The sequence below is a fragment of the Globicephala melas genome, chromosome 12, assembly GCF_963455315.2.
Source record: "Globicephala melas chromosome 12, mGloMel1.2, whole genome shotgun sequence".
NCBI classification, from domain to species: domain Eukaryota; kingdom Metazoa; phylum Chordata; class Mammalia; order Artiodactyla; family Delphinidae; genus Globicephala; species Globicephala melas.
In genome coordinates, this window is record NC_083325.1 from 63,865,228 (window position 1) to 63,892,194 (window position 26,967).

Here is a 26,967-nt window from a genome sequence, read left to right on the forward strand (position 1 = left end):
CTATATTTCATAGCCATACCCTCTTACAGGTGATGAGTGGTCTGAGATGGACATTTTTTAGTTATTTCTGTTTCAGGTGCTTTTATGCAACATATAGCAATGTCAATTAGTGGCCAAAGGCCCAGGCAATGAAAACATTAGACCAGACCTAAAAAATTAGGTGGGAGCCAACAAGTATTTTGGAAATAAAAATCCTAGGACATTAAAGTTCAAAAGTACCTTCAAGGTCACCTGGGACAATGTCATGTTGGAAGTAGGAGCCCTTCTGCCAGCCAGTATCTCACCTGTTCTTGGACACCTCTAAGGAAACACCCACGATTTCATGAGACAGTTATGTGCTGACTATCTCTAGCTATTGCAAAGTTCTTCTGCGTACTGATCTGAAATGTGCCTTGTTGACATCCAGCCCCAGTTCTGTCCTCAGTAAGACACCACTTCAGATGATGATGCTACTGCTTCTTGTTGGAATGTCTGTTGTCCTGGGGAAATTTTAAAGCCGAGGAAATATTACAGCCTAGAGAGCAAATTTATCTTTCTTTTCCTAATTACCTTCCAGGAGGGATGAGATCTAAGCTGTTAGTCTATCATGTATATAATGAAATTAATTTGAATCCTATCTTGATAAAAACTTTACCTTCAATTTGGTACAGAATGTTTTGTTCTGTATAACAGCAGATTCTTTGACTGGAGTATGATACAAACTTTTAACTAGCCTCCACTTAACCACCTTGTTAGATGAACTAATGTTCTCCTGTCCTCTGAAAAACATCCTGGCTAATGCCCACAAGCAGGTGGAAGGCTCACAGCCAGCTGGCTGTTCTCAGGTGGGTCAGCATACTTCTGTACTGACGTGTTGAGCGGTATGCCAACGGAGACTCAGCTACGTTCATTCTCAAACACTCTGTGCCAATGTATTGATTATTGTAATTACATAATTAAATAGTATATAAACCAATAAAATATAAATGAGTAGAAGAGTTGTTTCTAGAACAAGTTAAACCTTTAGAAAGACTAAGGTTAAAAAAAGTAAAAAAGAAAAGAAAAGGTTATCAAACTAGGAATGGATAATACAACTGCAGGAAATCGAAAAAAAAAAAAGAAAACCTAAAGTGACTTTGTGCTTATTTACTCAGCAAAGGCCTTTAAATTCTTACTCCCTTTAAAGTGGGCAGTGTAGATAATGCATAATAGATATGGTTTATGCAAGACAAGCCCATACAGAATGCAAATGGATTTCTACCCGAAGACAGACCTTGGCTCTTCTTCGGAGACTGGGGAATAAATGTACCTTACGTGCTTTAAGTTAAAACTTAAATATTTAAAAGATGTGTTATCTGTTTTTATGATTTCCAGTTTTAATCACCTTTTCAAAACAAATGAGCTATGATGAAGTCTGATGAAGTGTCAGGGAGGGAAACTCTTGCTGCAGTTCATAGCCGATCTATCTCTCAGGATAGAGAATTGCTAAAATGAAGATGTTATCATAGACAATCTGAAGACTCCGTACAATCAGTTCGCATTTGCCAAGAACCCTACAAATTGAGGTATGGTAGAAGTCGGAATTGCCAGGAACTATACAAGTTAATAAGCTTATCCAGTTACTAAGGCAGATTATACTGACATGGACCAATAAAACGACTGAGTGTGTACAATATTTGGCAGAAGCCAGAGAACTATGGGGAAAATAAGCAAGAAGCTATTAAAGGATCAGATATAATGTTAAGCGGAAAGAGAAACTAACGATGTATTCACTGGCAGACAAGCTTTATGAAGCTGAGTATTCAAAATGCTGTTCTTTGCAAAAGTAGGAGAGTACTTAGTGAACTCTGACTGGAAGAACTTTCCAGAAAGAGTCAATGAGAGAACAAGGAGATAAAGAGAGCAAAAAGGCAAAGCAGGTGTTAAGGACTTGGTTACAGAAGAACTTAAAAAATAGGAGATGAGGAACAAGGCTTACAAAAAGAGTCACTGTAAAGTTTTAAGAAGTAGTTTACAGTGAGCTAATCCAGTTCATCAAAAATGGTTCAGATCGTCTCAGGATCCTATTAAAGCATTATTTTTTTAATTTATTTATTTTTTGCGGTACGCGGGCCTCTCACCGCTGTGGCCTCTCCCGCTGCGGAGCACAGGCTCCGGACGCGCAGGCTCAGCGGCCATGGCTCATGGGCCCAGCCGCTCCGCAGCATGTGAGATTTTCCCGGACCGGGGCACGAACCCGCGTCCCCTGCATCGGCAGGCGGACCCCCAACCACTGCACCACCAGGGAAGCCCCTAAAGCATTATTAATCTCTACAAAAGACATGAGCAAACTTTAGGATCCCAGACATGTACCTTAATTGAAGCTATGTGAACTGAACAAACCACTTCTTGACATTACTAAAACATTCCAGCAAAACTGTATTTATAGTTTAAAAAACCCACCATCTCAGAAGAGATCACAAGAGAAATAGATAACCCTTATGTGTTTGGATTTTAATAATTCATTTTAATACTTCATATAGTACTTAGTTATTAACAAATGGCTTTTATGTATATAATTTTTAAAAAAGGATAAAACTCTGTGAGGTAAATATAACCTTTGTTTTATAGGCGAGAAAATTGAAACTCATAGATGTTGAATGATATGCCCAAGCTTACATAGCCGGAAAATAGCAGACCAGAACCCTGGTCATTCCAGTTTAAAGTATTACAAAAAGTTTGGAAAATAAAGGAAAAAACTAAAATTTCTATTAATTCTAATAATTATCTTTTTACATCTTCTTTCCTTCCCTCCCTCCACAGATTGTGATCACTGGAGTATCTTTTTTTTCACTTGACATTGTACAACATGCATCTATCATGACTACCTAACCTTCATATAGATGACTTAATGACTATACAATATTATATGTGAATTATTCCAGTCAAAATAATACTACGGGGAAGGTGCTACTCCATAGACCCAAAGACAAATCAGAGAAAGGCAGTTACTTCACCAGTCCTGTCACTGACCAGCCAGGTTTTTGATTTTTGGTTTGTTTTTTTCCATTACAAGTAGAGCTAAAATGAAAAGTCCTTTCTTTATGGCTCATGAGTTGCAGGGGTGGTCACTGAAGGAACAGCAACCCTTCCCTCCAGAAACACTCTCTTTCCCGTCATAGTGTTTTTGAATTACTGTCTGTACATTTAATTCTGCACCATCACCTTTCTATATTTAATCATTGAGAAGAAAATGTGTGTGGATGAAAATATTGTTATATTCTATTCCCTACTGCTTGCAAAGATAATTATCTCACACAGAACAAGTGTACCCTATTGAGGAAGAGCGAAAGCTTTCTTAGAAGCATAGATTTCTTAGAAGCATAGATAAAATCAACCGGGATTGAGCAAGATAGTAACACAGTCTATGTTTCATTTTATTTGGGTCTCAAAGGACCATTTAGTCTCCTGCTTCCCTCAAAATACAACCATGCTTTAGCCACATGGCATAAACTAAAACGGTGATCTGGAAGTTGATGATTTATCTGGAAAAGCATCAGCTCTCCATTTCACTATGTGCCATGATGACACAGCCTCAATCAAATTTTAAACAGACACAATCACAGCCACTCTCTAGGCCAAATTCTGGGGGAAAAAAAGCAAAAAACACCTAAGAATTCCAAGTGGAAGGAAGTCTTTGTAGCTCCTGAGGGGCCTTTAAGTTGCTTTCAATTTAGAGAAGTGTCAAAATACGTTTCTCCAAGGGCCAAGAAAGAAGAATTATGCAACTTAATGAGATGTTGCCATATTAAATCCTGGGCTGACGGTTCTGAGTTTTAGGCAATTCCCAGCCAATGTGCTCATCATTTTGGATCCTTCACCCTACCCATGGCGTCTCCGGGTTGGAAAGCATATTAGAGGCCATGTAGCTCCAACAGTCATCACCCACATCCTAATTCCACTGATAAGGCAGGCTCGGAAAGAGCATGGAAGCTTCCAGAAACAGCACGGCGCCAAAATATTTGGTTATTTCTTCCTCACTCCCAGAGTGTTTGGCCCAAACCTGTGTAGGTACAGGTCCCTGAGAGAAGCCCTCCGTCCCGACACAGTGTCACTTACCTGCCGAGGCCCGGGAGCGGCACTGCCCAGTCATCGGGCTGTACTCCTGGTTTTCATCAACGCACACACACAGGAAGGACCCTTCTACATTTTCACAGAAGGCTTCACCACACACGCCACTGAGCAGCTCACATTCGTTCACATCTGGAAAAGGGAGCACAGATCAAGTCAGACGTGTTCCTCACTCCTGACAGCTCTTTGTTTTACCAGCTGTGCCAAGACTAGTGGTGTCTGCTGGAAACAAGGTGACCCCCTGGGAGCAATCAAACCCTTCAGCTATTTGGGGGAAGGGGCTCCCAGAGGCAGGGCTGAAAGCTTTGGTTTGTGTGAAAGGACCATGAAAACACAAAGCAAAGTTTCCAAACTCCAATCCTGGCTTTAAGGAACAACTCGGAATTGTACTGCAAGCATCGTATGTACACTTTGTTTAATTTTCTCTTCCCTGACTTTCTGACATAATGAGGTCTTAAATAATATGACACTTCTCTCTCAGTTCTTAATTCAAGGAAAATTAGCAGCAGTGGCACGTCAGAAACTGCAGAATTCTTTAAGTGCATGTTTAGAAATTGTTTTAAATCTACTCAAATGTCTAAAACTATAGTTTCCTAGCAGCCAAAACGTCCATAACTTAACAACCAGAATTCAGGTTGTGTATCCCTTTGAGAACTGAAGGAACAACCCCTGTAAGTAGTTACTGGGCTACATTAATCATTCATGGGAAACAAACTGGTCCAGTAACTCCTCAGTGATTTCACGATGCCTTTAAAAATTCTGTTTGGTGTTCCACAGTGTCATTTCTATTTTGCCAGATATTTTTCTTTTGTACTTAAATATACTTAATTAAAACACTAAAAACTCACAGATAAGTCCATTTTATTTAAGTACATAGCCATAAAGAAAGGCTAATTTTATGTTTGCCCTTGCCCAATACTACTTTTTACCCATTCTCCTCTGAAGAAATTTTATTAATGAGTGTCCAGTTAAACAAAGTACCTGACTTGGCATCTGAAATGCTCATGTATTTTATGCATTAAATGTGATTAAACATCTACAAACATCAGTTTTCATGAGCACACTCTGAGATGGTTTATACAAAGTTAAAAATTTGAGCAATTATCCAAATCATTCAGGAAAAAAAATACTATTTTCACCTGCTATTCCCAGTTAATTGGACAAAAAGTTTATGTCTCTTGACTTATTTGGATAATTACCTCGGTTTTCCATTTCACTTTGTATATAAACAGATATAAATCCAATGAGCTGAGTTTTGCTTATGAAAAGATATTATGACAAAGTAAAGCAGACAGTTGGTATATTTAATCAACCTGGACAGTCATAACTTAGACCAGAAAAATTGACTTTAGAAATTTGCCAGTTTGCATGTATCAATTTTAGGTAACTGTCAAATGGAATTTTCTACTTTCTAACTTGTAATATTTCCAAGGCTATTGAAATCTCTCCTACCAGACTGTACATTCAATCAAAAAATATTTTCTAGTTTATTTCTATGGGTCAGACTGGGGAGACAATGATGATGAGTCAGGCAGGCCCAACTCCTGCCTGCAGGGAGCTTACTGTCCAGTCAGAGAAATTAATCAGATAATCATACAGGCCAGGAGAAGTGCTGGGAATGAAAAGTGCAGAGCACGATGACAGCATGCAACAGTGGACCTTAAGTGCAGGGGTGGGTTAGGGAAGTGATATAGGAGCCAAGCTCTACCTGAAGGATGCGTAGATAAGAAGGCTGGGCAGCCAGGGTCCAAAGCAGAGGGAAAAGTATGGCCAAAGGCTACAACCCCAGAGGGCTGATTCATCTCTTAAACTCTATAGAACACCCAGAGTGGTGAGGTACATATAAGAGGTGTTCAGTTCATACTTTTCAAAGAGAGAAGAAACAGACAAATATAACGATATTTGTTGGGTTCATTAACATAACAAATATTCCTTCTATAAGGGTGGTATTTTATGGGTCAAAAGGAAGCATCAACATGGGTTCGGTGTGCTCCTCTGACTGGTTAGAAATGAACATTAACCAGGGGCCCAGGAGCTATGTGGAGTCAGTGGTTTGACATCTGATACCCCATTAGGTAACAGTTAACATTTACTGAGCACCTACAAAAGGCCAAACATTAGGCCCAGCAAGGAGAGAGAGAGAGAGACACAAAATTCTCAATCACAAGGAGCTTATTGCCTTGGAAAAGGCAGCTGCAGGCAGTACATACATGATTAAATTCTTGCAAAAAAGGTTGTAAGTACTATAATAGAATTTGTTCAAGGTTTTCCAGAAGCAGGAGAAGGGATCACAGCTCAGCTGGAGTGAGAAGTGGAGCAGGGATGGTATCTGGGAGGAGATGACATCTAACTTCCAGCTTTAGGAATGCATGGGATGGATCTAGGTTCAGGGAAGGGGAGGCCAGGAGGATATTCCCAAAAGAAGGAGCAAACAGCAGCCTAATAACTTCCCAGTTACGTGAACACCCATAAGCAGTTTTATGCTGCAGGAACGTAAATGGGGAGGAAGCAGGTGGTGAGGCTGAGAAGGTTAAGTGGGGGGCCAGACCACATAACCTATTAAGTCAAAATATTTAGTGAATAGCAGATGGTTTTTACCACTTGTTTTTTAGTGCAAAGGAGACTACAGCAGGAATTGGAACAAGTGTTAACGACAGTGTTAGCTTAAAGGCGGTTACTATTCAAGTGCTTTTATTGTTCAATTTCTAGATTTTGTTTTTCCAGTTTAATCTGGATGGGAAATGAATTGGTGCTTTAATTGCAAATTTCCAAACTAAAAAGTTAACTGACTCCTCGTCAAGTGTCATCTGCCATGTAACGACCAGAGGTTTCCTCCTTAATTAAGAATAAAGAAAAAGCCTCGTTATCGGTGAAGTTATGAAAAGAATACCCTCCTCCCCATTTAACTGCTCTAACTGCAAACGTTTCATAATGAATTTCACTTAAAGAAATCATGGCTGATCAGAACATGAACTATAAAGTATCTTCTTTTATGTGAGCATGTGCTGGACCATATTCTAGGACATCTGATGATATTCAAGATTCCTTCCAGCTCCGACAATCCCAGAACAGATTGAAGAAATATGCTTGCACAATCCAAAGCATCATTTTACGGGTGTCATTCCTGGAAACAGAAACTCTTGCCAACACTTTTCCTTAAATGCACTTGCCTAAGGGAGGTGCATTTTGAAGACAGACAAGCTCCACCACACACCAGACTCTATTTCCTGTGCAGGAGGGACTGAAGCGTTCCGCATACCCAGCTAAGAGTTTAAACAGATGCTCTTTTTAATATACATATAAACCCAAAGTTATGCTTCTCTATTTCTGAATGTCCCTAACCATTTCAGAAGCCACAGGATCTTTTTGCACATCTCCAAACCGTACAACAAGATCAAATTATGATGCAATTCTGCCCAATTATCTTGCTTCCATCTCTCCTGTGGTTGATGACTTTGATTTCTTTTCGATAGAGAGATATGAAACATGTCGGGAGAAAAAAATCTAAAAACTCACCCACACACCCTTGCCCATCCTGTGGGGCCTGAAAGCCCTGATAACAGAGGCAGCGGAAGGAGCCAGCTGTATTGTCACAAAACCCGTGACTGTCACAAACAGTGTTGTTTACACATTCATCAATATCTGCAAAAAAGACATTGACCATGAGACACAAAACATAGACAGACAAACACCAGCTATTAATGGACAGAGGTGCTCAACACACCCCGATTAGTATGAGATGATCATGTTTATACAGAATGAACTTCTAAAACATTTTACATATACATAAAATGTTTTGATGAACATATCTCATTAGACAAAATATTGGGTTCTATGAGAAAGAAAACATTTACTTTTCCTCAGGAAATGTTTTCAACCTGAAATGACTGCAGCAGTTGCCACGGTCAGTGTTTTCTAAATGTTTTCAACTCTTTATTTCCAAGGAGAGGAGATCCCTACAGCGGAGATATGTGAAAGTATTGTCACCTTTTGTGATTGCTGTAAATGCTAATAGTTCTATCTGGCGAATTGGGAGCTGAAAGCATTGGCCTGCCTGGGCAAAAGTTTATTCAACCCTAGAGATAAGCTTGGTCAAGTCTAAACAGCATTCCCATGAAGGGGGCTGGGAATGGGGGGTGGGATTAGGGGGAGAGGGGGAGGGGGAGAGGGAGAATTTGATCTGATAAGTTCAGCGGTGTAGCCAGCCAGTCCCAGTTATTCTAGAAAAAAGACTTTATTCACAAGAAACACTTTCCTGTCACCAAGTTATAGCCACTCAGGTCCTAAATGTCAGTGCTGCTCCAACTGATGAGCCAGTGGCCAACTTGTGAATTCACTTTGTCCTCTATAAACTTGATGATAGTAGTCATGTGCTTTCTATCCCATTAAAAAAGATGTTCTCATGAAAGTGACGTCTCGGGCTTCCCTGGTGGCGCAGTGGTTGAGAGTCCGCTGCCGATGCAGGGGACACGGGTTCGTGCCCCGGTCTGGGAAGATCCCACATGCCGCGGCTGGGCCCGTGTGCCATGGCCGCTGAGCCTGTGCATCCGGAGCCTGTGCTCCGCAATGGGAGAGGCCACAACAGTGAGAGGCCCGCGTACCGCAAAAAAAAAAAAAAAAAAAAAAAAAAAAAAGTGATGTCTCAGTGGTGAAGTTACAAATGGACTTTTCAATACAGTTCTTCCTTACCCTCACAGCTACTCACTTTCCTCTCCATTCTCCCACCCCCATCGCTCCCGTTCTCCTTGTTTATGGCCACACTGCACGTTCCACCCTCCAGGCTCCCTGTCCTCTCTGCCTCTGGACTACACAGGCCCCAAACACAAGTTTTTGGAGAAACAACCAAGAGAAAACGCAATTACGGCATCCAAATACATGTGAAGAAGATTTCATGTTTATGTTCAAATAAAGAAATAACAAACGATAAAGAAAATGACAAGTTAAATTGCACTCGACAGAATTTAGTTGGGTGGAGTTCATACTAATAAAGTTGAGTTTTCTCTTTCTAAAATTTTAAACACCAAGTCAAAAATTTTTCAAGAAGATAAAGAAGATGCATGCAATGATATTCAGCAGCTCTCTCACTTCTCTTCCTAATTGTCCAACACTATCAAGCATAACTTCAGAGACTGTCTCACATCTGAATTGTAAAATATGAGTGACTACAAACTTTTCTTAATTTTCTCAACTCAAAACTGTGTCCGGGGCCCCTTCTCCATCCTTACCAGTCTCTTCTTCCTATAGTCCCACCTGCTCATCCTTCTTCTGCATCTTCGATTATTCCTCCCTGGCTCCTTCCCTCACTGCCTTCAAACATGTTAAAATCTCTTGGAAAAGCTTTCATTTTACCATGATGTCACCAACCGTGTTTTTCCATTCCTTCTATCATTGCAAAACATATCAAAAGAACTATCTACGTGCATTGCTTTTATCTCCTAATATACTTCAACAGTAAAAAGGAAACAGTAAAAATACTAATAACATTAATATTAGTACATTTCTAGAATTATTATGATAATTTACAAAATAACATGTATAAAGTGCTTAGAACATTGCCTGGCATGTAAGGTAGGAAGTGTACATGTTACCTACTATTATTACTATTATAATTATTACTCGTCCTCCTCTTACTCCTCCCTTAATGACCTACAATCTGTCTTTCTAACTCTTTATCCCACGAAACCCCTTTGAGAAAAAACACCAAAGGCCAACCTATCGTTAAGTTCAATGATCATTTCCCAGTCAATCATCATCACCCTAGACCTCTATGTCTGGTCAACATCTTCTCCTTGAACTCCCTTTTCACGACCCCAGGCAGAGTATTATTCTCGTTCTACCTTTAACCACTCTGGCTCACTCTCATCCTTTTCCAGCCTGAAGGTGGTGTCTGCCAGGGCTCAGCCCTCCCTGGGATCTGCTTCATCCTCAGCACTCCCTTCTTCTCTGTTCTCCACCCTTTCCACACTCTCCAGACTCCACAGGGCACAAATCCCCAGAACTTTGTCTCCAGTCAGGATCCTTCTTATTCTTGATCATTTCATCTTCTATTATCATCTCAAACTTACCAAGCCTAAAACCACATTCACTGTCTTCCTACTAAACCCGACTTGCTGACCTTCGTGAGCAATCCCTCTCACCTCTATCCTTCCTTTTTTGCCTCTTCATCTGACCTCAACTTCAATGGAAAAACTCAATGAAATTATTTCACATCTTAAAAAAATGAATCTCCCTTGCAGCATCCAACACAAAGACACTCAATAAATCTGCCCTGATGGATTTTCAACGTCAGCATCAGGCTGGGATCACAACTGATTGACTAATCACAACCATGAGAAGGGTAACTGCACTGTGTCATCAAATCACTTCACACAGGCCACTGCTAATTTTAGACTTCCTGAAATGGGCACTTGTTGAAGAGATTACGTTATTCACTGAACCACGGGATTTAAGGGCTGGAAAGAAACTCAGAAGGGATTTAATTACCACTTACGTACTGACGGTCTCCCAGTCTCTCTCAAGGGCTGGCCCTCTGCCCTTTAGAACCATTTGTCTAATATCTATTGGACATGTTCATCGTAAGTGAACTTACCATTTCTCCTGTATTCCCTTCTCCCGAGAACCCAACGCGTCACCCCAGCCATGAACCTTAGTGTCAATCCTTCCCTCTCTCCTACTCCTCATGCCTCCCCAATCATACCCTCTTATCTTTCCTGATATTCCTCATACTCCTATTTGGTTTATCTCTGGTCTTGTCTGCCTCCCTCTAATCCATTCTCCACCAAACTGCAAACCTGCCAGGGACATTCCCTCGCTCTGAATATTCCACCTCTTCACGGCTAGAGAATACCAACCACTCTCCTTGGCAGAGCCCAGAGCCCTGAGCCCCCTTCATCGTCTGGCGTCTGGCTACATGTCTGGCCATGGTTCTTAGCCAACCTCCTTCCTAATTTATGCTCCAGTCCTATGAGGATATGCAGTAGAGTTCTTTGAAAACCCTGGAGTCTTTTAATTTCTCACTGATTTTGTGCACATCTCTTCCTCCACTAGAAATTCTCCCCTCTGTCCGCTTTGCTCAGAAACTCTCCCTGGCCCTTGGTCAGCCCAAGAGACACCTCCTGTGTGGTCCCTCCTGTGCGGCAGATTTCAGGGACCCTTCTTTGTACTCCCAGAGTGTTTGGGGACATTACCGTGCTTATCAGGGCTACTTTTGGGGGTGGGGAACCTTCAACTAAACCTCATCAGCAACTTATTCCCTACGAAATGGGACAGTGGACAGCAGAGGAGGAGGAAGGGAAAGCAGTGCCTGGAAACCTGGTGGCTTTTCAGTCCAGATTCTGGAAGTAAAAGCTCTTGCTTTCCTTTTTATGAACTCTGTGCACTTACAGATCACGATCTCTTGTTAATGACTGCCAGCTCAGGGACTGAATAACTGACCTTAAGGTGAACAAATCCTGAGCCAGTTATGAATTACTGGGTGTCTTGCAGTCTCAGACTTACTGTAATAGTGATTAACAGAGAAAGTTTAGATGAGCAATATTTTGGATTTCAACGGATAGGAAAAATAACATAAAATGCCTGGAGACTAGCTCTTCAACAACTAATATTTTATGAAAATGATATACTCTAACTTTCAGCAGGTTCATGTTTCAACAATGAGGTGAAGTAATAGCTTAATAAGAGGGTGTTTGTTTCACTTCTCTAATGACATATTTAAAAAAAACATCATTTCATTAGAATTTTTTTGATGACATGAGCTCTCAGAGATTTTTTTCCATTGTTAGTCCTGTCTATAAATAGATTTATAAGAACTGCTACAACTAATATTAACTCTAAGAATAAAGCTAAATGTTAAGAGAATTTATTATTATGCTAGAATAAAAGCCCGATCAAGATGCAAACTTCATTAAATGGATGAGTGAAAGCTACCCCATTTTTGCTGAAGTTGAATTTTGAATATGAAACTAAATTTTGAATGATTCATATATCACAGATTTTCTTTTTGCTTAATTAAGGATGACTCTGTTAAATTACTAAAAGGATTTTGCTTGGGCATCTGTAAAAGCCATGCATGATATTATCTATCACCAGTCATACTGTCCACCAGGTAAGTGATACAGGAGTAACTGTCCAGAGATCTCTCAGCTGACAACCCAGATGAATTTGATACACTACTGTAAAAATTGATTTCTCATGCAAGTTTTTGTTAGTTATATTTTACTAAGCAAGGCAGATATAAACATTACCATTTCAATGGAAATGAATTCAAGAAAAAATTACACAGACCAAGGAAAGCAGATCACTGATGTGAATTTTCCAATAACAAGGTAACCTAAATGTCAGAAAGAGAAATACAGCATAGTCCTGGATGAACGAAACTGCCAGGGGCTCATTTTTAAAGGAGCAATGTTGTCAATGACCAACAGGCCCACACTTTGAGGGTCTTAACCACTGTCCTACTTGGTAGATCAACTTTCCTTGTCTGTATGCTTTTTACTTAGTCCATTTTCTCAATGGACCAAAAGTTTTTCAGAGCCTACTGACTGTTATTAGGGATTCTACATATAACAGCAGAACTCCAACCTTGTACCATGTCCTTCGATTCTCACTTAGGTAAAGTGAACTATGAAATAACATGAAAGTATGGAGAGGAAACATGATTTTCTAAAAGGAGCTGGGGTCAGGTAAACTTTATTTACTAACCAAGAAATTACAACTGTGTTCAAAGACCTCAAACAATGAAATTCATTAAAAAAACCTCAATGATTCCATTAGATGTTCTGTGTTATATGCAGAAAAGTCCATGTGCATGGGGAAAAGGGGTATTTGGGCATATTTTGTCACATAAATGATGTGGTTTTCTTCTTTTCAGATATGCTCTTCAGTTTTTTGTTTTGTTTTGAATTAACAAGAGTCTTTCTCACTTTCTTAACATCTACCTTTGTTTTCTTGCTTTTCCTTTTCCTTATTCTGAGCAAGACATATCCATCTATTCAAGGAAGGAGCTCTCTGACGAGCCTTCCTTCTGCTGCCAGGGCTCTCTAGAGAGGTGCATGATGGGAACAGGGTGTCATTTTTGATAAGGCATGACTCATAGGAAAATCCCCACAGCTCTTGGATGGTTGGGAAGAAAAAGCCTTCCTGTCATCAAAGCATTTTTATTTTTATTTATTTTTTTAAAAAGATTTTTTGGATGCGGACCATTTTTAAAGTCTTTATTGAATTTGTTACAATATTGCTTCTGTTTTATGTTTTGGTTTTTTGGCTGCAAGGCATGTGGGATCCTAGTTCCCCAACCAGGGATTGAACCTGCACCCCCTGCATTGGAAGGCAAAGTCTTAACCACTGAACCACCAGGGAAGTCCCCATCAAAGCATTTTTAGATGGATGATAAGGTTTATCTTAATTCAAAGGGACTTTGAAGATTATCCAGTTCAATCTCTTCATTTTAAGAACCAGAAGACTGAGGCCTAGAGAGGAGAAGTAACTTGCCTCAAGGTTACCCAGTCAACCAGTGGTACAACTGGCAAAGGAGCAGAGCTTAATGAAGGAACAATCTTCAGAATCTAAGTTTGTGGCTGTATCCACCACATCTTCTCGCCTCCCACCATGGTTATAAAACTGAGAGGATGAACAGAACTAACCCAATTGTGAGCCCATCAAGTACACTGGAGTGTGTACACTATGAAGGTGCAAGTCAGAACACATACTCCTAGACTTACCACTTACTGACTTACAGTTAATCAAGTAACCTCCTCTTGTCCTTCAACAAGGCCTTGACATCAAGTATCATCATACCTGAAATCTAAAGATCTGAGGTTTTGTAGGTCCTGAAGACGCTATTTTTCTAGGAGACCCTTGCAAAGAAAGACCCATCAAGCACCAGGGATGTGTAACCCACGGAATGTCCCAGGACCATGTCCAGCATTGGTGCTCTTTGGATCTCTCCATGAGAAGAAATGACCCACTGTTTCAGCCCAAGTCTTCCTGACCAACTGGAATTGTTTAAATGTTTGGCACTAGACTCTTAGGAGAATAGAGCCAAAGAAAGGGGGCTTACACTGGAAGGTATGTAGGGTTCCTGCTTCAGGAGAAATGCATCCCTCAGACTCTTTACTGAATGGAACAGAAGCAGACCAGGAGACGGTAAATCCCAGCCAAGAAGTGGGATTGAACAGTGTTAAACCAGCTGAATATCTGCCCAAAGGAATTTTTAAATGGCATGGCTATGGGCCCAAAAGAGATTAAGGTCTCTCTCACAGCATAGGAGAGAAGCCAGGATTAAACGGAAGATGAGCACAGGCCTAAAGAAAAAAAATAAAATTTAGCCAATAGGAAATTAAAAACTGGATTTGGAGACGGTCCAGACAACACAATAGGATATGGAAAGAGCCTTTTAGAAAAGGTCCACTGAGGTCTGGCAACGTCAACAAGGCTGAAGAATATGGGCCTTGTTATGGAAAATAACTTTGTTCTGGGAAATGGGGATGAGCCAGAAAACAGCAGAAGACGACATCCTTGTGCAGAGTTTGACTTCCATGCTGTTGCCTGACAGAGAAGAAGTTGGGGAGAAAACCTGTGGACCTTGATGGTCACAAGTATGTTTTGAAAGCCGGTGGCCTAAGATCAGCAACGAGAAATGACAGATGTATAGCAAGTTATTTCAAATCCAACTTTCTAGCCCCAAATTCTGGAAAACAAGGCTGGCCAATGAGAGATCAATTTTTTTCTTTTTCCAGCCTTGAAACTCACTACTTTAAAAGAGATTTACTTGAATTATTCTTTAAAAATTACCCAGAGCAGCCTCCCAAATGATATCTGGGAATAGCTAGACGTTCCCGAGAAACAAAACTTAAACTCTGCTCTGATTTTAATCAGTCATTACATGAATAACATATATTCACCAGCCACAGTTAAAGATAACCTAGTGGAAAACCACCCTAAAATCACAATCATCATAATCCCAAACCTATCCAAAGACACGGGACTCATCCTTGGTCACCTCCCCACATACAAGCATCGCACTCCTCTGATTTTCTCTCTTGTTCTATCTCCAATCTCTCCCCTCTTCTCCAACCTTACTGGGGGCCTCCTCATCTCTCATCGGAATTCCTGCAATGACGTTCTACCGGGTTTTGTGCTCTCAGCCACTCACTGCCGCTCCAAACCCATCCTCCACAATGAGAGGATGATTAACCTATTGAAATAGTCCAACCAAATAATTCTTTGCTTAAAGCCTCTTCAGTTTTTCTCCAGGGATAACAGTATCAAGGCCCATGCCATGTGCCTTCTGGAGCTCATCCATACTCGCTTCTCAAATTATTTGCTTTCCTAGCTGGCCCCTCTGCCTGTGCATCTTCTACTGCCCTTTCCCTGTCTACTGGATCATTCCACCAGGATCAAACACTTCCTGCTATCATCTTAAAAACAACAAAGAGCCTCAGGGCACAAAATCTCTTCAGCTAGAACCATATTTCTCACCCCCTTTTTAACAGTCAAGGTTCCAGACTTGCCTACATGTTCTGTGTCTACTCCATTAGTTCTCATTTGCTCCTGGGTGGCTCTCATATATAGTACTCCACCAAAACGGCTCTTGATAAGGTCATCATTTTGTAAAATCCAAAGGACTCTTCTTGATTGTCATGTTAATAGATCTCTCAGTGGTGTTTAACACACTTGACAACTCTCCTCTTCTTAAAGCAGGCTCTTCCCTTAGATTCCATGGTCCTATATGCTCCAGGGTTTTCTCTTAATCCTCTAGCCACATTCCACAGTGCTTCTCTTTTGCTTGACCCCTAGATGTGTTTTTCAGGGCTTAGTCCTAGGCCTTCTTTTCTTCTCATTGCATGGTCTCTCTTGATGGCCTCATCCCTTCTAATAGCTTCAAACACCATCTATATCTGGGGACTTCCAGTTTGTATCTCCAGCATAGACTTCTCTTTCAAACACCAGATCTAACTTGATCCAACTGCTTGACTGTCACACCCGCATGGACATCTCAAAGGCAACTCTAGTTCAATACACCCAAATCGTACTTTTGATGTTAAAAATTGTTTTTGCTTAATTTTTCACCATGTCAGCAAATAGTGCCACCAAATATCTAATTGTTACATTCAGAACCAGGGATCTATCTTCAGTATCCCTTTTCCTCCTTACCCTACATCCAAACCAGCACTATGTTCTAATCCAGTACCAGGTTCTCTCTTCAAACCATTTCTTGAGTCATTCGTTTCTCTCCATAATACCGTTACTACTCTAGCCTAAGCTACCAATATGCTTGGTCTGAACAACATCTGAGAAGACACCCTGAGTTTTCTCTTGCCCCTCTAATCCCATTTTCAAATGTCCCCGGGGCAATATACACTTTAAAAATATAGAGTATTGAATAACATCAAACCTAAGAGTTTACTTTATATACCATCAAAAGAGAAAGAAAAAAGGCTCTGCAAATTCAAGTATTTCATACTTCTTATTTTTAGACAAATCACATCAACTGGAAGAAGCATCCCAATATTATTAAAGTATGAAAAAAATATGCATCTTAGAAATGATGAAATATTATATCACTGTCCTGCTTAAAATCTATCAGTCTATTTCAATTATTCTTAGAATGATATTCAAACCCTTGATGTCTCCTGTGAGGCTTTGTACATTCCATCCCCAACTCTCCAGTCCATCCCTCGCTGTGTCTCCCTCCCTCTAAGTACCAGGCATTGGTCTTTTTCACCTCCCTGAATGCACCTAGTACTTTCCTACCTCAGCGCCTTTGCCCTTCCTACAACTCCACCTGGGAACGCTCCACACCACCTCACTCTTCCATGGGGAGCTCACTCCTCAGGGCTCAGCTCAAATGCCATTTCTTAAGAGATCCTTCAGGTGAAATAAGTGAGCTTTCCCTCCTCTTCCCTCTCATTGACTCTGTTCTTTCCCTTGCAGCAGCATAATGATCTGTGGTCATATGCTTTTTGAAACGTTTACTTGTGTATTTACTGCTTGCGCCCTGCAAGTGCAGCTCCTAGAAGGCGGAGATCATGTCTGTTTTGCTAATCACTGTATGTCCATAGCCTTGAACAAAGTCTGGCACATAATAGGTGTGTAATGGCAACATTAAACATAATACTGTTGAATACAAAAGCAAGCAAGCCTTCCACAAGCCAGCCTTTGCCTACCTCTTTAGCTATATCTTATGTATCACTTTTTCCCCCATCACACATGTTCAACTGAAACTAATTTAATTGCTATGTCCCAAAATCCATGCCGTATTTCATGTCTCCAAATATTTGCTAGTGGCATCTATTATGCCAGGACACCCTCCCCCCATCCCTTCCCCACAGATCTCGGGTCATATTTTTCACCTAGATAATGTTCCTCTGCCCTCCAAGCTCTTCTAGTCTCAGCTGGAGCTTCTTAGAAGATTTTTTGACCCAAACTTGTGCTGAAAATGTGTCTACTCACACAGGCTCTTCCTGACCCTCACTAAACACTTACGAAGATCTTAGAACGATGGTATATCACATCATCACCAAAACACAAGGCTGAGCACTCACAGCCACAGCATGGGAGGAAGAACTACTGAAGCAATGGAGCTGAGCTAGAAAAACAGCTGGTAACCTAGCCATTTCCCAGTCCATCCGACAGCAACAGTCAAGTTAAAGCTGTGCTGCAGACAGTTTAAAAAGTAGAATTTATAATGCAGGAACATGTATTTGAAATTTTCAAATTCCAATTTAAAACGCTCTTCTAGAATGAAGAGAAAAGGACAAACTGATGGGCAAGAAAACATTCATTTTTATATCCCAGATGTATGAAAGAGTTAAATACAAAAAAAAAACTCACAAAAATACTATAAGAAATATAAATATACAATTGTTCACAACAGAACAGGGAAAATGGCCAAGTATAAAGTAATGAAAGAAATAACAGCACTATAAAATTAAAAGGCAAGTTAAAGAATGGGGAAAGCATTTGTAAAATATTGATCGGTGATTATTATCCTTAGTACACATAGATCAGTTAGAAAAACTTTACCTCAGGTAGGTAAAAAAAAAATCTCACAGAAGAAAGGAGATAAATATAAAAGAGGTTAACCTAATATAAAATGCAAATTAAATATTATTTTCTTCTTATCAAATTAACAGAAAAATATGAACATGAGTTTCTTTTTGGAGAGAATGTTAGGAGGTCTAGGAGGTCTAGACTAGGAGGTCTCATTGGGTTCTGGTGGAAGCAGAAATTGGTACATTTCTGGAAAGCAAGGAGCTCACATATGTTGTTAAGACCCATAAAGCTGCTAATATCCTTTGATCTTATAATTAAATGTCTTAGAATCTACTCTAGGGACATGATCATTGATGAAAAGAAATGTTTATGTACAAGTTTCTTCATAAAGCATTTTTAACGGCAACAACAACATAGGACAGAGTCTATCTCCATAATTAGGAGCATATCTTTAAAAACGTATGGTACAATCATAATTCTAAGTGAAAAAGTAAAGATAAAAGCATATGATCTTATTAAAACACTTAAATACTGAAAACTTAAAAAAGAAATAGACCAAATAGCAACTGGTTGGTTGATAAATGATTTTTTTTTTCACTTCTTAACATTTTCTATTTTTCAGATTGAGGACATATTACTCTTAAAATCAGAAAAATTATTTGTTTGCAGGCAACTATTTGAAGATATGAAAGTAAAAAATTATTCTACTTGGGTATATACCTAAGTATATTCTGCACTCTAACAGCAATGAATAAAACTGTACAGAAGTGGAATAGACGTTCATAAATATTCTAAAATATACTGAAAAACTTGTAACATTTAAATAATTCTTCAAATTGACAATTAAGAAAGCTGAATGTTTCACTTTAAAATAAACTGTTTTGCTTGAAATGATTTAAAAAAATTACTTAAGAGAAATGCTGCTGATAATTATTAAGTTAGGAAATATTTTGTTAGGAAACCATAGCAATTTTCAACAATTACAGCTGCAACTGAAAACAATAAAGCAAACAAAAAAAATCCAAACAAAAAAACTTTAAGTGCTTTTTAATCTAACCAAGATTTTTTTTTTCATACAAAGCTGTATTTGTTTAGTTTCAAAAACTCTGGAGACCCTGCCCAAAAGTACAATCTTCTGAACATGAATTCAGAGATTCTGTTGAATGAAAAATTAACACTTTGAACCTAATCCCTTCCTCAAACACAAATAGTACATTGCCAGTTGTAAATGTTTCTATCTGAAGATTGACTTTTCTACTGCTTACAGATAAGTATTGTATACAATTTCACTTTTTATTATGTGAAAATAGAATTTAGACCAAAACATTTTAGATCTCAAACTTAACTTTTGGTGCATTTTGTTTTCCTTTAATTCACTATTCAGTTAAAAAATCATAGGAAAACATTCTTTCCAAAATATATACAAAAAAACAAGTTAGGGGTGATGTAATCAAAAATACTCTAAAAGGCGGGGGTGGGGAAGAAAGGAAAAGGAACAAAGAGATGAGACAAATGGAAAACAGAATTAGGTACAGATCTGAACCTCTCAAATACCAGTAATTAAATGTATACAAACAAAATTCTCCAATTAAAAGACAAAGATTGTCAACATGAATTAGAAAAGAACTAATATATCCTTTTTACAAGAGAAAGAACGTTCAATATAAGAACACAGAAAGACAGGAAAAGATAAGTTGTGCAACAGCAAATGAAACCATAAACAAGACGAAAAGACAACCCTCAGAATAAGAGAAAATATTTGCAAATGAAGCAACTGACAAAGGATTAATCTCAAAAACTTACAAGCAGCTCATGCAGCTCAATAACAGAAAAGCAAACAACCCAATCCAAAAATGGGCAGAAGACCTAAATAGACATTTCTCCAAAGAACACATACAGACTGCCAACAAACACATGAAAGAATGCTCAACATCACTAATCATTAGAGAAATGCAAATCAAAACTACAATGAGGTATCACCTCACACCAGTCAGAATGGCCATCATCAAAAAATCTACAAACAATAAATGCTGGAGAGGGTGTGGAGATAAGGGAACCCTCTTACACTGTTGGTGGGAATGTAAATTGGTACAGCCACTATGGAGAACAGTATGGAGGTTCCTTAAAAAACTACAAATAGAACTACCATATGACCCAGAAATCCCACTACTGGGCGTATACCCTGAGAAAATCATAATTCAAAAAGAGTCATGTACCACAATGTTCATTGCAGCTCTATTTACAATAGCCAGGACATGGAAGCAACCTAAGTGTCCATCGACAGATGAATGGATAAAGAAGATGTGGCACATATATGGAATGGAATATTACTCAGCCATAAAAAGGAACGAAACAGAGTTATTTGTAGTGAGGTGGATGGACCTAGAGACTGTCATACAGAGTGAAGTCAGAAAGAGAAAAACAAATACCATATGCTAACACATATATATGGAATCTAAAAAAAAAAAAAGGTTATGAAGAACCTAGGGGCAGGATGGGAATAAAGACGCAGACTTACTAGAGAATGGACTTGAGGACATGGGGAGGGGGAAGGGTAAGCTGGGACAAAGTGAGAGAGTGGCATGGACATATATACACTACCAAATGTAAAATAGCTAGCTAGTGGGAAGCAGCAGCACAGCACAAGGAGATCAGCTCAGTGCTTTGTGACCACCTAGAGGGGTGGGATAGGGAGAGTGGGAGGGAGGGAGACACAAGAGGGAAGAGATATGGGGATATATGTATATGTATAGCTGATTCACTTTGTTATAAAGCAGAAACTAACACACCATTATAAAGCAATTATACTCCAGTAAAGATGTTAAAAAAAAAAGATAAATTGTGCAAAATTTAACTGAAAGCATATGTAGCTATATGAAAGATAAAGTAGATTTAAAGGTAAGATGCACTGATAGAGACAAATAGTGACATTTCAAAGGGATGAAAGGTTCAATCCACCAGGAAGATACAAAAATCTATGTTTAATTCCTGTGTCAGAAAATATATAAAACAAAATCCAGAAAACTAAAATTAGAAACATAAATCTCCATAATAATGGAGATTATAAAATACTCCCTCAGAAAATTATGTAATAAGCAGGAAAAAAACCAATAGGGATATAGATGATATGAACAACACAATTTACAAACTGATCCCAATTAATATACACAGGTCCAAATGCAGAATATACATTGCTTTTAAGTACACAAGGGATAGTTACTAAAAGTGACCAAAAACTTTAAGGATTGAAGTCATTGAAAGTATGTTTAGCTGACTAGAGAAATTAATAACAAAAATATAAGTAAAAATCTATAAATTTCTAGATATTAAACAAAACAACTCTAAATAATTCATTGGTCAAAGAAAAAAGACAATGGACTTGAAATATTTTTATCTGAATAACAAAAAGCCATCAGAACTTGTGAATGCAGTAAAGCCATTCTTAGTCATAAATACATATATTAGAAAAGTCTGAAATCCAATGATCCAAGGATCAATCACAAGAAGTTAGAATTAAGGACAAATTAAACCCCAAGAAAGTAAAAAGAAAAAGTATAAAAGCAGAAATTAATATAATCGCAAACAAAGAAAACTTAACAAAAGAAAGTTGTTTCTTTGCAAAGACCAATACCCCCTAGGAAGACTGAGAGCAAAATAGTGAAAGCATAAATTACTAAAATAAAAAATGGAAGGCATTACTACACATTCTACTGACATTAGGAAGAGGTAAGAAGATGATATTAAGAACAACTTTGTGCCAATGCACTGGAAATTTTACCTAAAGTGTATAGATTCCTTGAAAAACAAAACTTACCAAAACTGACATGAAAAGTCAAAAAACAATGTTATTTTATCTTTTAAGTACATCTTAACTACAGTTTAAAAACTTTCATAACACACACACCCCCAAAATAAAACAAAACCAAAAATTCCAGGCACAAATGACTTTAGCTGTAAATTCTTCAAGGAATCCGAGGAAAAAGTAACACCAATTTAACACATACTTTTTTCAGAAAAACCGAAAGAAGGGATACTTTCAACTTATTTTATGAAACCAGAACCACCATGACTCCACAACTTTACCAGGACATTAAGAGGAAGGAAAATTTACATGAACACGGATGTAGATATTCTAAAAAAAATGTTATCAGTTTGCCTCTAGGGATACGTAAGAAGGCTAATACGTCATGACTAATGGGTTTATTGTAAGAATGCAAGGGTATTTTCACTAAAAAAAAAAATTAATATGGCTGGAATGTGCATGTGATGGTGACCACTAGAGCTACCATCTTGGACCATGATATGGAAACCACATGTCAAGGAGAGCAGAATAAAACAGATAATTGTCTGGGTTCCAGCACTGTACACTTGCATTCTGAACCCTCGATTACTTGTCTTGAATAGCTACATAAAGAGAAACAAACTTTCATCTTGTTTAAACAAATCAGTCCATGCAATTCACATTAACAGAATAAAGGAGAAAATAATTTTTTTAATAGACACAGAAAAAGCATCTATTACAATTCAAAACCATTCATAATAAAGACTTAGCAAATCATAAATAAAAAAGAATTTCCTTATCTGATAAAGAGTACATATTAAAAACAAAAACAAAAGTATGGCAAACACCATACTTAAATATTAAATGCTTTCCCTGCTGAGATCAGGAATGAGACAAAGAAGCTAGCTATCACAACCTTTATGTAGTAGAGGTCCTAGAAAGACTAAGATAAGAAAAGTATAATTATCAAAAGAAAATAAGTCAATAGTTTTTCATCTACAACATAATGGTTTATGTACAAAATCCAAAAGAATCTGCAGATAAACTACTAGAAATAACAAGTAAATTTAGTAAGGTAATAGATACAAGGTCAATGTACAAAAATCAAATGTAGCTCTATGCACTAGTAACAAACAATTATAAAGGTAAAAAAACCCACTTTAAATACCACTCACTACAGTACAAAAATATTAAAAACCTAGGCATCAGTCTAAAAATATTGTGTAAGACCTTACACAAAAAAGCTGCAACGAAACACCAAGATTAATGAAAGAAAACCTAAACAAATTGAGGGATATGTCTTATTTATGGATTGGAAGACTCAATATTGTAAAATGTGAAATCTTCCCAAATTGACCTATTGAGTCAATGCAATTCCAAACAAAATCTCAGCAGAGTTTTTTTTGGTGAAAATTGATAAGCTGATTATAAAACTTATATAGAAATGAAAAGGGCCAAGAATAGGCCTGAAAATCTCAGTGGACAACAAAATATAACAATTTAGAATTTGCAGCACCATATATTTAAATTGATTATAAAGCCACTGTAATTAAGAGAGTATGCTATTGGAGCAAGGGTAGATAAGTAAACCTATGGATAGAATGAGGAAGAAATAGACCCATATATATTTGACCACACGCTTCATAACAGAGTTACCAGTGCAGATCAGTGGGGAAAGGCTGCTCTTCTCAAACAGCCACGACCCAAATGGACATGGGAAAAAAGTATTGAGTTGGCCAAAAAATTCGTTTGGGTTTTTCCAGAAGATGGCACCATGACCCAAACGAACTTTTTGGCCAACCCAATAAATCTTGACCTCTATTTCGCACCATATGCAAAAATCAATTTCATGGCAAGGACAGATTCCAAATGTAAAATATAAAATAAAGCTTTCAGAAGAAAATATAAAAGGTATCATAATGACTTCAGGGTTTGCAAAGATTATGGACACAACAAGTACTGATCTCAAATGAAATAATGAAAACACTGGACTTCATTAAAATTAAGAACTTGGGTTCAACTGAAGTTACCATGGAGAGAATTGTTGTGTAGGGTACCTCCTTTTGAAGAGGTTTGTTATACAGAAGTAGACAAATGAAACAATTCTGAAAGAGCCAATATAAAGGTATGAAAAGTTGTTGCACATCAGTCCTCACAAGGGAAATGCAAATTGACACCACAGTGAGATACCATTACTCAGCATGGCTAACCTTTAAAAGGACTGACAATTCCAACTGTTGACAAGATGTGGCACTGGAAGTCTCAAACTTAACCGGTGGCAGTGTAAACTGGTAGTCTGAAAAACTGGCTGTATTTATGAAAATGAGACATACATATGTTCTATGACCTATAAATTACACTACCAGGTAATATCCAACAGAAATTAGTGATTACATCCACCAAAAGGTATGTTCAAGATTACTAAGGCTTTATTTACAACAGTCCCAAACTTGAAGAAATCCAAATGGCCATCAACAGTAGAATGGATACATAATTGTAGTATATTCATACAATGAAATACTGTACAGCACTGAAGATGAAGTACTGCTACATATAACACAGGTGAAGTTTATAAGCATAATGTTGACTGAAATAAGCCAGACACAAATGAATACCTACTACATAATTCCACTGATACAATGTTCAAAACAGGCAAAACAAAGCCATGGTAATGAAGACAAAATGGTGGTTACTGCTGTGTACGGGTATTGGGCAGGGGGATGGGTAATAATCAGGAAGAAGCTTGAGAAAGCATTCAAGGGGCTCATTACCAAGTGTGCTCACTCTGTAAAAGTTTATCAAAAGTACCCTTATGACTGATGCACTTTTCTTTATATATTTTAAGCAATTTAAAAAATTTACTTAAAAAAAAATAAAAGCCAATCCACACTGCTATATTTCCTGGTTAAAGACCATCTTACACATTCAAAAGCTCATTCTGTCTCCCTTTCTCCTTGGTAAGAGATATATACTTATTAGACTAAAATATTAAGGGACTCTAAGTAGCAATCCTGGTCACCACTCGCTACCCGTCCATTGTAAGCCATTCAAATACTCTGACACTTAAATTCCTTCCATATGCAAATGAAGTCATTATTTTTCTTTTTGTTTTTTCTTAAGTAGGAATACAGGTGAAAATAAGAGAACCGATGTAACACAATACATCTTTTCTTAAAATTTTAACATTTCTATGTGACCCACTGCAAGTCAAGGGAATCATTTGAATACTGTCCAGACTATGCTACTATTTTTTGTCTCGTAGAAGGTGATGGAGAATTACTATGGAATGAATTTTTAAATCATTTTCTTAGAATTATAACAGCATTGCTCTATGTTCAGAACAGACTGGAATCCTAATATTCCAGGATATAGGGTTTTAGGAATCATGAATATTTAAACAGAAACATGTGATGTGCAAAGGGAGGTCATATTTGACTATTAAGCATTAATGATGATTGATCTGGATCAGTACAGCTCCCCAGGCCCTTACTGGCAACACTCCCTCCCACGTGCATCTGAACTGCTGAGAGTGGGCTCCTAGTTCTCTCTTTCTCTACCCCACATGCTCTTTCATAAGTTTAAAATTAATACAGCTAGTAAATATTCTTCTACATGAGGGTAAAATATAAAATTAATGAGTTTTTAAATTTTGTGGTTTTTTTTTAAGACCCCAAAAAGTCCTAAGAATTTTTCAAGTATTTAAATTATGTCCCTTCTCATTTCCATTTGGCTTTTGAAGACAAGGAAGTGGAATAAATGTACAGAAGATTATCTCTATTATTCAAAATAAGGCCAAGGATGAAAATCCTCATGAATGAAATAATTTTAGGTCAACTGCTTTAGAAAAAACTTCAGAAGAGTGTTTTGGCTTTCACATTCCAAACCGTATTAACAAACTCATGCAGTGAAAGACTAAGAAAATGGGGAAAGTGGTCTGTCTCACTTCTCCTCAGGTTCTGTAGCTGCAAAGGGCATCTGTGTCATTAAACAGCTCTGAAAGCCTGCAGTTTGCACTGGGTACAGATCTTTCCCCTCAGAAAACGGAGACACAGGTGGAGGGAAGAGGCGCTGCCTGGGGAAGCCACTGCAAGCACCAGATGTTTGTTCAATTACGATAAAACCTCGTATTATCGGTGAAAATCCAAAACTGAGTATCTGTGACATTTAAAGGAAAAACTGAGTTAAGTTGAAAAGGTAGTATATTTTTAATGAGACACCAAACACTTCTTTTCACAAAAGCAAAACTTGTAAACACAATAAATCATCCATGCTTCTTTCTAAAGAAAGAGAATCAAAGTGATTTCTCAACTTAAAAAGCCATTTTCTTCCTATTTCTTCCCACGATGGACTGAAAAAATGTTATATAAAAACTGGGAAACTGAATGAGAAGGATTTGAATTTGCCACAGAAAAAAACATTTCTAAAAATTTAAAGAGAAGAAACTGGATGAAAGCTTTTGAAAAACACTTTTCTACTCCCAAAGGTAAAGAATAACCCTCGTTTACCATCATATAATAGCATACCACAAAAAGTGGAGTGTTTGAATAAATTCTCCATTTTGAATAAATTCCATGCCATTAAGAAAAAGTTCTTTAGATATTCGTGGAAAATATCCTGAACTCCAATTGCATATTTCTTCTGCCACAATTACTTGAAAAAAGATACTCTGTGTGTTTTTACCTTGTATCAGTTTTTAAAACGCAATGTTTTGTCTTATCAGGTCAATTTATAACCGTTTGGATTATCTCTGCATTCATTTAGTGGTTTTACATTTTAACACCTGAGCTTTTCTCAAAAATATCTCATTCTAACTTCAGAGTCATGCTGTACATTTTCCCTTTTCATATAGTGTCTCTTACACTAAGAGGTGCTGCCAGTGAGACTGGGAGAAAACGCTAAGCACAGGCCAAATACATCAAACCCCAGATTCATCTTTTTGACACTTGGGCCCCAGAGGCAATATGAGATCAGCCAAAAAAATTCCCATTTTTTGTCACTATTCTAATTTTTCTCTTTCTATATTCAAACAGGAGGCCAAGAAAGATTAGTTATGAGACCACAGAAGATAGACAGTGTACCTCTAGAAATAACAATGTCAATAC

At 38.1% G+C, this 26,967-nt stretch overlaps 1 protein-coding gene across 13 annotated transcripts in view; it reads right to left on the reverse strand.

The window, feature by feature from the left end:
* The window catches only part of LTBP1 (latent transforming growth factor beta binding protein 1), a 424,584-nt gene that overhangs the window by 44,867 nt on the left and 352,750 nt on the right, over positions 1-26,967 (reverse strand). For 7 of the 13 annotated variants that reach the window (XM_030857970.3, XM_030857967.3, XM_030857964.3 and 4 more), the window contains 2 exons: positions 7,606-7,731; positions 4,078-4,221 (listed from right to left, as the gene is read on the reverse strand). In XM_030857970.3, coding sequence (XP_030713830.1) covers positions 4,078-4,221; positions 7,606-7,731 — 270 coding nt within the window. The remainder of the gene's footprint in view (positions 1-4,077; positions 4,222-7,605; positions 7,732-26,967) is intronic. The other 6 variants (XM_030857973.3, XM_030857969.3, XM_060309348.2 and 3 more) reach the window with 1 other exon arrangement.